Genomic DNA, 14850 nt, shown 5'->3' with positions numbered 1-14850 from the left:
GGGTTGACTACAAACACTGCAACACCCTGAGTACTGAGACAACGACTAAGTGACTAAAGAACAGGTAGTGTATACAGTGTGGAAATGCTGGACAAAGGAAAGATTCATGTTCCAGGTAGGATGGAGTGGAACAGAGAGGGGAATATAAGATTGCATTATGCTACTTAAAATTTATAAACAATCTGCCCTGGTCGGTTTGGCTCAGCAGTTAGAGCGTCGGCCGGTGAACCAGAGAGGCCCGGGTCGGTTTCCACTAAGGGCACGTACCTCGGTTGCAGTTTGTCCCCAACCCCAGTTGGGGTTGTGCGAGTGGCAACCGGTCAATGTGTCTCCCTCATATCAATGTCTCTCCCTCTCTCTTCCTCTGCATCCCCCTCTATCTGAAGATAAATGCAAAAATGTCCTCCAGTGAGGATTAAAAAAAAAATTATACACAATTCAAAACTTAAAAATTGTTTATTTCTAGAAACTGACATTTAATGTTTTCAGACTGTGGTTGACTGCAGGTAACCAACCATAACCATGGGAAGTGTAACCATGAATAAAAGGGGACTATGGTAACAACTAAATCATTATAGAGAAAATATGCCCTGGCTGGTTTGGCTCAGTGGTTAGAGTGTAGGATCTTGAAACAAAGGGTCTCGGGTTCAATTTCTGGTCAAGGGCACATACTGGGGTTGTAGGTTCCTTTCCTGGCCTGTCTGTGCGAGAGGCAACCAACTGATATGTCTCTCTCACATCAATGTCTGTCTGTCTCTCTTCCCCTCTTCAACCCTCCCCCTAAAAATCAGTGAGTATGTCCTCTGGTGGGGATAAAAAAAAATAAAATAAAATTTACCATCACCAAAAAAAGATATTTTCCTTTTCCTCATTTTCCAGTTTAGATATTGAGGCAGCCTCTGCAATTCCCCAAGTCTGTACTATTTGCCTTTTCCCCACAGATGTCATAAATTGGGTCAACATACTGTTTACTATTCACCCACCCCAAATTCCTATTATTAAAAAGACAGTCATAAATTACTGAAACTTTGATAGTAAATACATATTGATAATACCTGAATTTCCTTCTCAATAAATCGCTTTCCTGTCTCCAGGGCCACCTCCAGCTGTTGAAGGAGCAAACGAAGAATATCAATCCTGGAGGATACACCATTCTCAGTGGTCTTCTCCGAGTTCTTTGGTTCCACAGGGTGGTTAAGACTTGGAAGTCCACTGATCAGCCTCAATGTTAAGGAACGAATTCTTAACCACATGGTCTCCTCCTCCAAGGAAAGTTTCTTATGTTCTTCAGAAACATCCCTTTAAAAAAATCCCCAAACCATCCCTTTTACTCAATGTGTTGCCTTTAAATTTTTCAAAGTTCACTTGCATCAGACAAGACAACTTTGAATGGTCCCAGCTTTATTTTACTAGCTGAATGATCTCAGACAAAATAAAATCATCCAAGTCCCCATTTGGTATCCATATATGGGAATGACAACCTACCTAACTGGTCATTTTCCCCTCGAGTGAGACTTTTCTGATGATAAAATACATTGATATAAAAATTCAAATGACAGAAAAGTAAAAAATAAAAAGAAAACATGCCCTGAAAACCAAGTACCCACCATATTAATAAGCTTGTATATCCTCTCAGACTTTTGCAATACAGAAGTACAAAAATACAACTAAAAATACTTATATAATTTATTTTAAACTAATAAAATGGATTCACAGTATTCATACTATTTTCCAAACTGCATAATTTTATGACAGTGTGTGTAGAAAAGATTAACATAGAAGCCTGAGCTATCTTTAGAAGGGCCTGCTTGCAAGGGTAGCTCTTGGCTGATCTTTAGAAACTTGGTACTCCAACCATTCTCTAAATGGTAAGAGTGGCTCACTGTGCCTAAACTGTTTATACAAACTTATGCTTTATGGTGAATACCAGTTTCCATTCTGGGAGTCTGGAATTTTGGTACACACTAGACAGAGGGTGCCTACATAACCAGCTGACAGAAACCTTGAACACAACTCTCTAATGGGATTCTCTGAGTAAACATTGCACATGCATTATTACCGTATTTGCCATGGCTAGAGAAAGAAGTGTGTGTGGTATAGGCTCTCACAAGAAGGAGAGAGAGCATTGGAAGTCTGTGCATGGAATTCTCCAGACTGCACCTGTAAATTTTTCCCTTGCTGATCCTGTCATGTATCCCTTCGTTATAATAAACCTTAGCTGTGAATGCCCATAAGTCCTAGCAAATTACTAAATGTGGTCTTGTCACTCTCCAAGTCACAATCTATTCAGAACTATCTCAGACATGTCTCTGCATGTTTGTGCATCTATTTCCTTAGGTTCCACTTGCCTAGAAGCAGACCTGCTGAACTAAACAGTATATGGAATTTTCAATCTTGATATATATCACTAAAATTCCCTGGTTAAGAAAGGTTACATAAAGTTTTACCCCCATGTAAATACACAACACCATTTCCTCTACAACCTTGCTTAGCACAAGTATTTTAATCTTTTTTCTTTATTGATTTTAGAGAGAGAAAGGGAGAGAGAGAGATAGAAACATTGATGAGTAAGAACATCGATTGGCCGCCAACTGCATGCCCCTCACTGGAGACTGGGCCCACAACCTGGGCATGTGCCTTGACTGGGAATTGAACCAGCGACCTCTTGGTGCATGGGTCAGTGCTCAACCACTGAGCCACACCAGCCGGGCAAGTACTTTAATCTTTTTTATCTTTGTCTGACAGGTTAAAAAATATAGCCCTGGCCAGTTTGGCTCAGTGGGTAGAGTATTGGCCTGCAGATCATAGAGTCCCAGGTTCGGTCCCCACTAGGGGCATGTACCTGGGTTGCAGTTTGTCCCCGGCCCCGGTTGGGGTCATGTGGGTGGCGACTACTCGATCTGTCTCTTTCACATCGATGTTTCTCTCTCTCTCTCTCCCTCCCTCTCTCCCTCCCGCTCTATCCGAAGATAAATGCGAAAATGTCCTTGAGTGAGGATTAAAAAAATAATAAAATAAAATAAAAAATATATATTTATTGCTATAAGATACATTTCTTTGAACTTTGGGCAAATTCCTTTACCTAATTTGCTTTTTAGTTATCGTCTTCTGATTTGTTAAGAGTTCTCTCACCCTGGCCAGTTTAGCTCAGAGTTGGCGCATAGGCCTGGGGACAAAAAGGTCTCGGGTTCAATTGCTAGTCAAGAGCATGTACCTGGGTTGCAGGTTTGATCCCCGGCCCCAAGTTAGGATCATGCAAGAGGCAGCCAATCAATGTGTGTCTCTCACATCGATCTTTCTCTCTTTTTTTTTATCCTCACCTGAGGACATTTTTTGATATTTTGTTCAGATAGAGTGGGAGGGAGAGAGAAAGAGAGAAACATCGACGCGAATGGAACACATCAAGTGGCTGCCACCCACACAACCCAACCAGGGCCAGGGACAAACTGCAACCGAGATACATGTCCCTAGCGGGAACTGAACCCGGGTCTCTCCACACTGCAGGCCAACGCTCTAACCGCTGAGCCAAATCGGCCAGGGCTCATCGATGTTTCTCTCTCTCCCTCTCCCTCCATCCCTTCCACACTTATCTAAAATCAATGGGGAAAACAAACAAACACACACACACACACATATTCTCTCTCTCTCTCTCCCTCTCCCTCCTTGGGTGAAAATTAACCAAAAAAACAACAACAAAAAAAATAAGAGTTCTCTTTATATACAAAGGATATTAATATATATAAAGAAATTTACCAACTTACTACATCTTTAGAACTTGTTAACAAATTAACTTCTATATAGAAGGCTAATATTTATAAAATCTAATCGTTTATGTTTCCAGATTTGATGTAATGCTAAGAAAGGCTTTCCCCCAACCATTTTTTTTCAATTTTATATTTTCTTCTAGAATTTCTAAGGAGTTTTAACACAATCTTTAATCTATTTGGAATCTGTTTTCATGGTGCTACAAAGGATCTAACTTTTAATCCCAACATAGGGGTGAGATTTATTTCCTTCCTCTGACTTACCTATCTTTTCTGACCCCTACAACAAACATGTTATCATATTTGTGTAAAAAATTATAAAAACTCTTAGAGTCATCCTAATTCTTCAAGAATAAATTGCTTGGGGTTACTTCCAGTTACCTATCTTTTGGATCCCAGCTGAAGAAAACATTTAAGTCTCTATTATCTCGCAAGGCTTCCCATGGAATGTCATCTTCTTCTGGCCGAAGATTCATCGACTTTATACTTTCTGCTAAGCTGATTGATCTGTGATATAGAAAATAATCCCAAGTTTGCAGGGGTCCTTGTAAACACAATATTTCCCATAGCCTAACTGACTTCTCTATGGAACCTGGCAGTACTCTCTCATTTCCATGACATGTACCAGGGTCTGTCCCCTTTTGTTCCCTAGCCCCCCACACCCCCCAAACACAAAGTTTCTCCTCCCCCACCCCCCATTTTTCCTTAGCTTAAGCCTGCTAATGCCACCTATGAGTCCATTAAAGGCTCTCAGCATCTGATCTAATCCCTTAGTTCCTTTTTAGCTCTTATGCAATACTTACATGTTTGCTTCAAGTAGGAGGTCTAACAACATCCGTTCAGTACGGACTTGTGCAAAATGAAGAGAATTATTCAGCCTGTTCCTAAAAGCGATAAACTCTGGAATCTTCTCAAATGCACCATATTTGTAAGCTTGAATAATATATTCTGAGGTCTGGGAAGGAAAGACATTACCTTGGTATAAATATTACACAGGTCAGGCAATAAAGGCAAATCTTGTCAACCAAAATAAAGCAAAACAAACACTCTAAAATTAAGTAAGATGTTGAATCTAATCTTCAAAGACCTTGGTCACCAAGTAGAATATCAGCTTTTAAAACATTATTTTTCTTTTTTCCTATACCAGAGCCTTTACTAATATTACTACTGGTAACATCCAGCTGCTGCTGCCACCACACAGACTTTTTTCTTAGCAGTTCTGTCTTTCAATTCAACAGGACTGGAGGTCTGTTACACCACATCAGTCAAAAATTTGGTTTGTGCCATTGTGGAAGGGATATTACTCCATGTTTTTGTGCATCTAGGATAAAGTGTTTTCTACAAAGGTTCCAAAAACCAGAATAATATAACCACCCTACCACCACCCAAAAACAAATCACTCTCCTTCAGAAAAAAAAAGGCTGCTCCTTGGTTTTATTTCTGAACACAGTATCTCAAACAAAGGGCCTATACTACATCAGGACAGAAACAAGGCGCCAAGCAAAAGACCTGTCATAATCCGTTCTGAGGACAGAAAGACTTCAAAAACCAGGTTACTTGCCCATCCAAACTACCTAAAACCTCTGCTGGAAAATTCCATAAACGAATAATTGAAGGCAACACTCACCACATCTGCTTTAATTTAGATTAATACACATATAAGATGAAACACTGTGAACAGAGGCAAGATAAAGAATTCTCAACAGAAATTCTGGCACAATAGAACAAAATCTCAGGGAAGAACATTTCATAGGTGGACCTATGCCACTAGGACTAGAAGTCAGGAGGGCACCCTTTTGGACCAAAGAAAGTATGAAGCTCAAAACTGATGTCTGTCCCAAAGATCCTTTCTGGGAAAGTCAATCTTTTTTGCACAACCTCAATCAACTTTGCCCCCATCTCCATAACGTTAGAGTAATTTGCCCAATAGAAAAATAGGCCAATAGTTAACAACATACCCTCTGATATACAGCCTCGCAGGGTTCATTTCAGGCCGCGGGATTGCGCCACGGGCGCTAATTCAACTGCATTCGATGCGGCTTTTAAACCCCCATGGGACACCTCGGCGAGCTGTTTGCCTGCAGTATCTGGAGAAATTAAAGACGGACGGACACAAGAAAATTAAAAAGATTACTTGTGATCCTGCAGGTTTAAAGAAGGACTATCTGAAAAAGCTCAAGTGTACCTTTTAGTCTGATTAAAGGACAGTGATAGGCCCCATGAAGAAGAGGCCAGGACACTCTAAACACATATGCCTATCCAATGGCCACTTGGCTTGGAAAACACAGCAAGGTTTACCAGCAGCCCTTGCAATAGGAACTTACAACTTGAAAAAAAAACAGCTGGTTAGAAATATATGATCCAGCAATCAATCAGGATAAGAATATGACTTTGGTGATGCCTATCAAATTTATCAATTCCAGTTCCAAAATATGATAGATTAATGGAAAGAACCCAGCCTTACCAAGTATAGAGCAGTTTTAATTTCAAAGTGGCCTACGGGCTTTAGAAAAATGACATCAGCTTTAAAAAGAGAAAAAATGGGAGCAACAAAAAGGGAAACTAGTCCTTTAACAAACTAAGAAGGTAACTAGTTCTCTGGCTGCTCTTTTGAAGATAGTCCTCCTTTAATGCTGCAGTAAACTATCACTGCAGAGCTAAGGGCCTGGGCAGCTACCAACTGAACAAATGCTGAGAAAGGACTATGATTTGAAGAAACACCCCCCTACTGGAACTGCAGGCAAAACTGGAAGCCACCGGCACTTGAAAGACTTGTGAATATCAGAGAATGCTGTCCGTACCTATTTCTACTGATTTATGAACCATTGAGGCTATTTAGATCCCATTCCAAGTCCTGAAATGAACCCTGGTCACTAAAAATGTGCAAAATACATGGACATCAAACCCCTGAATAATGACTTTCATGCATACCTAAAATAGAGACTTTAAAAGAGAAAAATTTTAAGGTATAAATATATAAGTAACTTTTGGAGATACAAAAATCTAGCTCTATTTCTCATACTGTAAATATCTATTCCCAAGTAATGATGACAACAGACAATGACCTTCTCAGAGAGAAAATTCCTGTGCAGACATTCATTCTAAGTATAACTTTTAATTCTAGAGCACAAAGCCTTAAAAATCAGAAAACCAGATTTTCCATTTAGGAGTAAAAGTATTCTTTCAAAGAGCTAGTTGGGAATTGAAATACATCAATCACTCAAAGAAACACCATCTGGAGACCCCCAAAACAACCAATAATAAAAGATGTACAGTGTAGAGTTTTCATTTACAGAGAGATATTTCTAATACTGCCAGAAGATTTAACACATACAGTACAACACTACAACCGTGATCTTTCTTAGCCTCAAATTCCTATAGGAAACGGTCCTCAGCAGTCTCCATTTTCCTATTTTGGGACTCAGGCTAGGGCACTAAGGATTAAGGTGTTTTCCTTGCTGTACTGTATTTTGCTTTTGTCTCTAAAATCCCCAAAGATTACCTACCTAGTAGGATTAAGTAAATTCTGTCTTCTCAGTAAGTAGTAATAAAAATAATGTCAAGGAGAGTGTCCTAGTTCTATAATTTTATCAGGTTCAGCATCACAAACATTCAGATGAATTATCACTCCCAGCTACATACAACCATTAGCAAAACACCAAAGATACAAAAACTACTGAGGACAAGAGGCCCTCTCAAATCACTCATGGGGATCTCCTTCCCCTACTACAATACTTTCGTGTGTGTGTGTGTGTTCAAAACAACTCTTCAGACACAATACTTGTGGGAGAATAATTAAAACTTGATTTTTATTTGAATAAAGTAATGTGCCTTTATTGGCCAAATCATGAACAATATGGTTCTTTAAGAATGCTAAATGATTGGAAACAAGTAAAACCAGTGACCAGCCTTGGACCAATCCCTTACTTACACCAGTTCTCATCTCAAAATTATGAGAAACAAAACTTTGAAAAGAATTCTTCAGTAAATCAAATGTTTCTTTAACCTCTTCCTTAAAACACAGAAATAAGCCAGAATAATGAAATTTCAGGAACGCCATTTTTTTTTCAAGTTAGTAAAACTACTTGAAAACAAAAGGGAGAGCACAGATAATTGAACACAGTGAAAACTCAGAGATTTATAACTCAACTGCCTACTCATGCTAAGAGATTTTAGAAACCCAAGGTCCAAAAGATACCCTCTGACTTCTAAGCCAGGCCAGCACCTTCTGAGCAATATGTTCAAACGCTAATGCCCACTTCCCTTTCTCCACGGTCAGAAGCTATGTCACAAAATGAGGTCTGAACAGAAATACCAACCAGTATGGGACAGAGAGGTCACAGGGGAGGAAACCAGGGCTTAAAAGCCAATGGATAAAGCACAGTTCACCATCCCTTGCTACGCCAGCCCACTAGACCATGACCTGAAACTTGTCAGGACATAATTATTACAAGCTGAGAACAACAAGCCTATATGTTATTGTTCAGAAATGCTTCTGCCCTGCCCCAGCCTTCTATTTAATACACCCCTAAAGAATTAGGTGACAGATAGATTACCCATAGCTGTTATATTTATAAAACACTTTTCTTTAATCCTCATGAGTGTTTGACATGAAGAACCTCAGAAACCAGCTTCCTTGCCCAGTTTCTAGGTTGCTGTTAGACCATGAAAACGGAGAGCTATGGGCAGATATCTGGGATGGTCCAATTCCAGGCGATGAGTCTTAGAAGCACATGAGAACCAAATAAGCAGTGTCCATTCTAGAAAACATGCCTTATCTTCACATATGTTCATAGGTGGTTTTTGCATAACTGGTTAACTGAGTACAGACTATATATATATGGTTTTTCCACAAAAGCTTCTTCTTAACTGACAAGTGGAGACCAAGTCTGTTTGCAATGAAAAATATGGTGCAAATCCCATCCTTTGATTATGGCACATAGAAGCTCTATCTTATTTATTGCTAGTTTAAAAAAATACTATTGACCAAAGTTTCTTAAAATAATAATCTTCAACTGGTCAATTTTGTAATTCAAAGAAAACATACGTGCATTTGCTGTTGGCAAAGAGCACTGTGGTTACAGACTTCAGAAATAAATCAAGGTAACAGAGAGCAGCTGCTATTGCAGAATCTTACATGGCATATTCATGTCTTTGGAAAAGTCTCTAAGAGATTAAAAGACTGACCTAAGAGACATAACACTTCCTATTCTGTTAATACCCAGTTTTAAATTCACCTTTGTACGGATTCTATACATTCATTCTATCAACCACAAATAACTCTTCACCTCTACCTTGCAGACTTGGCCAGTAAGCTACGGCAAGTACAGCATGGTACACTTCAACATGTGTACCGGTGACACAGGGAAGATGCTCTCTGAACCGTATGCACTCGGCAGGCAAGACCATAATAAAAATTTTTTTTCACTTACATCTTTCTGGTTGGAGTGGAAAAACCTGAGTGCGAAGTTACAGGATTGGGATGCAGCAGCATACTGACCTAGGGATTCAGCGTATCGGGTCAAAAGATAACTAGGTTGGAAAGAAGAAGAAAAAAACATGTTACACTTACCCACCTCAAGTATTACTACATTTCAAATTACCATGGCAGAGAAATAGCTAAGCATATGGAAAACTTAAAACATCCTGCCACAGAAATTATCTAATTCACAGAATCAAATTTTTACAAAAAGAGCAAAGTTAAATCAGTTTTGTGGGAGCCCTAAAGTTCCATGCCTTCTTTGGTATGTGCCCCTAGCAGGAACCAAACCCAGGACTCTCTGGTCCGCAGGCCGACGCTCCAACTGCTGAGCCAAACCGGCCAGGGCCATGCCATGCTTTCTTAACACTCAGATGATCAATGGAACACAAGATGTGAGAAAACAGAATATACTGTCTTCCTAAAACAGCTCTACAGGGGATAGAGAGAATACCCTTGACTCATCACAAAGAATAGTTACAACACAAATTCAAAGGATCTGAGTTGGTCAAGAAATGGAGTACATGTGTCAACCTCAACTGCAAGGCAGAAATAAAGACTTCAAAATCACACATGCTAAGAAAAATGGTTCAAAGTACATAGCTGTTTTCTGTCTCTGAGGAAAACGTTACCATTTCTAAATTGTGCAAATTTTAACATTACTACAAAATGCTGGCAAATATAAATGCTTCCTGTTTTTCAATGGGTCATAATAGGTGATTATCTCACCTAAAAAGCTTAATACCAGGAACAACTTAATTGCTAAAACAAAAAGTTCAAATTCCACGTATAAGGGTCCCACACTGATATAGCTGACTGCTCATCATTCAGAGTATATACTACCAACCCAATGGTATCATGCTGGATATGCTTAGCATCGAGGCTGGAGTACAGATCCAACACTGGTTCAAATGCCCCCAGCATACAGTAGATTCGAACAAGCAGCAATTTGAATTGAGCATTGGAAGGGCTGTGAGTTAATCCCTCTTCCAGCAAAGTCAGGGCCTGCCACACAGCAGTCTCGTCACCTAGAACCAAAATATAATAGCATTACCCACAGCAAATAGAGGTTCTCAAAAACAAAAACTTACTGACATCATCAACTTCCCTAACTATTCTAAGAATGAGTTTAGGTGGCAGAGAACAAATTTTAGATAAACATCTGTAAGCAAAACAGGGGATTTCCCTGAATACATAATCCCTACATAGTTACCTCAATTCTTAAACATGCAACTACAGACTGAAGCAAATTTTAAGCTGCCAGGTCTTGTGAAGGTAAGTTATGGAATCTCACAGAATCCTAGATTCTGAGAAAAGATGGACTTTGAAGAACTGGCATCCACCAACTTTCCCAGTACAGGATTTTCTCTACAAGGCCCCAGACAGATGCTTTCTCTAAACATCATTTTTCTTCTATATGTAACTCTACCAATAGGATGTCAAATAATATTTGAAAAAAGTGCTCATTAATAATCAAAATAAAATGATACACCTTTTTGAGCCACCAAAACTCAAAGGCCACATGTACCAAAAGTCTTAAAGATTAAGTAAATTGTCTTTTTAGAATCTACCTAAAGAAAATAACATGAAATGCAGATAAAACTTTACATACTAAAATATTCATTGTACTAATAAAGGAGGGATGACTGAATAAATTACAGTAACACCCACATACAGAAATATCATACAGCCATTTGATGTTAATGAAGTTTTTAATAACATTATATACTTTTGTAATAATGATCAGTAAAACACACACAGAGAATTCAAATTAGCATGGAGAGTTCATCTTTAGTCTGAAAAATATGCAGAGAAAGAGAAAAGGGGCAGAATGTTTGAGTGCCTTATGGAAGCAGGAAAAGTGAGATTAATAACTGTTTTCCAAAATTTTTACAAGCTACTTTTACAGTCAGGAAAAAAAAAAAAAAACAGCTAAAAAAAAAAAGCTCTTGAAATTAGCTTTTGAAATTATTATTACATATGCTTTTTCCAAGAGGAAAAAAAAAGATAAAAAATTAGAGGTTTAGATAAATATCTTTAATCCTACCCAAACTGTGCAAACTACACATAATCTACTTAAATTACCATGAGGATTTTAATGTATTGCTTTTGAACTATATACTTTTTCACAGTAGTAGTCATAGCATACATCAAATTTTGCATTCTGCTCTTTTACTTTTAAGTGTTTTCCCATGTTGCTACCTGGACTTTACAATCATAATTTGATTTAATTCAACACTCACTGGCCTGCACTTGAGCAACACTAGATATAAGACCTGAAGATAAGAGTCATGTGTGGTTCCTGGCCTCAAGAGGCTCAGAACTGAATAAAAGAGACAATTGTACAATTACAGAGAAGAGATCATTTTTAAGAAATCCCAGTTTATTCAAGGATAACTAGTATCAGAAAATAAAACCCCACAAATATTCTTAAAGATCTCTTTAAAATAGAAACAAAATTTCAAAGTAGACAGCCAAAGAATGATTTAATTTATACTTCTGTCTGAACTATTAAACCAAATATTATGAAAATATTTATCATTTTATTTTATTTTGCTAAATTTAGGATATATCTACAACTCTACACAAATTCTTACCAAATCAAAAGTGCATCAACGATTGATAAGGTTTTTTGGGACAAAATTCTTCTAACACAATTTTAAGGCACCTTTGGAGAGTCTTAAGCATGAGGATGACAATATCAAAACTGAGTACTTTGTGAAATGACCCTTGAGGGCAGGGGTTGTATCTATCTCCCTAGCCCTTGTTTCTTTTGTAGTTTATTTTAGGGAATAATATGCAATAAATAAGTTATTTTTTCTCAAAAACTGCTAATAAGAGAAAATGTCAGGGTGGTGAGACCTAAAGAAAAGGAAATCTCAATGCCATTTACTGAATCATCTTTCTCCTGCTCCAGGACTCATGATGCTTTCTTTACCTTGTATTATATTTCTGTCTTAAATGGGCTAACCAGAAGTATATTCCAAAAAGAGTGTATTTTTCTGTATATAAACTTTTCAAAAGTGAGTAAAAGGGTTATTACATTCCATGGGTCTATATATCCATCTCTGAATCAGTTTCTCTGTCTTTTAATTACTATAACTTTGGAATGGGTTCTTTACAGTCATTACTCACTATTCAGAAACATTTAAAAACAGAACAGCCCAGCAGGTGTGGCTCAGTGGTTGAGCATCAACCCATGCACCAAGAGGTTGCCGGTTCGACTCCCGGTCAGGGTACATGCCCAGGTTGTGGGCCAATCGATGTTCTCTCTCATTGATGTTTGTATCTCATTGATATTTCTATCTCTCTCTCTCTCTCCCTTCCTATCTCTCTAAAAATTAAATAAAGAAAAAAAATTTTTTTAATAAATAAAAAGTAAACACAGATATCCACTGACTTAAGATCTCCCTGGCCGCAGGGAGGGGTATGTGGAGAAGGCTCTTCTAGAAGCACCCTGGAGAAGGGCAAGAAAAGCCTAAACACATAAATCAAATTCCTGGATTATGTAATTATTCCATGGAGTTATAGTCAATTAAAAACAAAGTAAAATTCATCTGAAATTATTGCTCCTTACCTGTTTCTCTCCATATATCAATAAGCACATGGACAGCAAGGAGACAGTAATAGTCTGAAAACTGCAATTCTGTTTTCAAACACGATTTTCCTATGGGAGGAAAAAAAATCATCTATATTTAACATTTGCTTAACTAATACTGCACCAAAGAAGTTTTTTAAAGCAGGAAAAGTGATAATAGGGAGAAGAGAGAGAGAGCAAAAGAAAATAATAAGAGTGGGGTAAATACTAAAAGAAAACATAAGCCATGAACCAAAAAATTCAAAAGGTGAGACTAGACTCAGCTGAAGCAGAAGGTTCCAGAACAGGGGTGGTACCAAAGTAGTCCCCAGGGAGAGCAGCAAGATTTGGAAGGTTTTAGGTAAAGAAAAGAACACAAACCAAGGGTCATGTATAACTAAACTAATATCATGCTCATTTCTTCACCTAATTTTTAAGAATGCAGTTAGAAAAATACTGATATCATCTAATTAGATAATTAATATTTTATCACCTATACTTAACAATCTGAAGACCTGCTTCTAAATATCTCACAATTCAGAATATTCCTTTTGTTCACTTATGTGGTCCATATATTATGAATATTAAGGCATATAAGCAGAAAATGTGACAATTATCATAAACTGCAATTCATACAAGCCCCAATATGATACTTAACTCACCAGATCAGGAAGAATATGAACAACTATAATTACTTAAAACAATGAGCTTAATATTATATGCCAACTATACAGAAATTTTTAAAAAATGAAATGTGGAAGAAAATAATAATAATAATAATAATAATAATAAATAATAAAACTCCAAGTTTTAGAAAGGCTTTGTATTTTATTACTTGGATAGTCTTGCCACTTGACAAAATATTCTCCTTGCAAAACTCATTAAAACAGGGTGCTGTGTGTAATTGAAAACAAAAAACAAACAAACAAACAAAAAACCTAACTTCTCAATCTTAGTAGGTCAGGGAACAATTGCACATTTTGAAAAGTTGCTCACCAAACTCTAGTCCATGCTGGTACCTTAACATCAGTTCTCTGACCACACTCAATTTCTGATTTTTATCCATAGTGTGGTACAAGCCCAGTAACCTGGTCAGCTGCACCACACACAAATGCTGCTGCAGAGCTCTGATGTCAGCAGGCAGTGCCAACTTATCCTCTGTTGATGTCGATAAAGGAACAACTCCAAGTAATTGATTAATGAACTGCAGAGTGGGGAAAAAAAAAAAACAGGTCTCAAAACAGAACTAGTCTTTTTAGTAGGTCAGCATTAACAAATACTGGAATGGTCTAGAAAAAGACATCAAGAAAAAATAAAAATTAAAACCCTTTTAGTATACCATTTCTGCCAACATTGCTGAAACAAAAAAATTTCTAACAGCACGCAATGCTAGTGAAACTTCAGTGAAACCGGCACTCTTATTCATTTTTGGCCAAAAGTATTTGGTCAATAACAGGTTCCACACACTGTAAGATCAAAAGAATTGTGAAAATATTTCACAAATTATAACACAGCAACATAATATATAATGTAACATTGAAAAAGTTTAATTAGGAAGTGTAAAAAGAGCAGATGACCAAAAACAAACCAACCTACAATTATACGGATACACAAATGCATCCCTAAAGCAAACATTATGCACTGAAAGCAATAGTTATAGCATATCAGTAGTCTTAAACTGCATTTGTAATTAAAGTTTTTATCTTGAGATAATTGTAAATTCACATGCAGTTGTATGACTAACATAGAGAGATCCCATGTATCCTTCATCCAGTTTCTCCCAAAGGTAACATCTTACATTAAAATATGTTTAATTCTTGCCCCACTGGTGTGGCACAGTGGACTGAGCGTCATCCCATGGACTGAGAGGGCCTGGTTTGATTCCCTGTCAGAGCACACGCCTGGGCTTCGGGCTCGATCCCCAGTGCGGGGGGTGCAAGAGGCAGCTGGATCAATGTCTCTCTCACATCGATGTTTCCATCTCTCTCTCCCTTCCTCTCTCTAAAAAAAAAAATCAGTAAAAATAGTTT

At 37.8% G+C, this 14850-nt stretch overlaps 1 protein-coding gene across 3 annotated transcripts in view; it reads right to left on the bottom strand.

Moving 5' to 3' along the window:
* Positions 1-14850, bottom strand: part of NAA25 (N-alpha-acetyltransferase 25, NatB auxiliary subunit) — a 92128-nt gene that overhangs the window by 17238 nt on the left and 60040 nt on the right. For all 3 annotated transcript variants that reach the window (XM_036277063.1, XM_036277062.1, XM_036277064.1), the window contains 7 exons: positions 13817-14024; positions 12821-12910; positions 10091-10271; positions 9197-9296; positions 4568-4719; positions 4146-4271; positions 1056-1299 (listed from right to left, as the gene is read on the bottom strand). In XM_036277063.1, the coding sequence (XP_036132956.1) occupies positions 1056-1299; positions 4146-4271; positions 4568-4719; positions 9197-9296; positions 10091-10271; positions 12821-12910; positions 13817-14024 (1101 nt within the window). The remainder of the gene's footprint in view (positions 1-1055; positions 1300-4145; positions 4272-4567; positions 4720-9196; positions 9297-10090; positions 10272-12820; positions 12911-13816; positions 14025-14850) is intronic.

Source organism: Molossus molossus, unplaced genomic scaffold (genome assembly GCF_014108415.1).
Source record: "Molossus molossus isolate mMolMol1 unplaced genomic scaffold, mMolMol1.p scaffold_m16_p_22, whole genome shotgun sequence".
Taxonomy (NCBI): domain Eukaryota; kingdom Metazoa; phylum Chordata; class Mammalia; order Chiroptera; family Molossidae; genus Molossus; species Molossus molossus.
The sequence above is the reverse complement of the archived record's forward strand: the minus strand, read 5'-3'. Positions and strand labels throughout refer to the sequence as shown.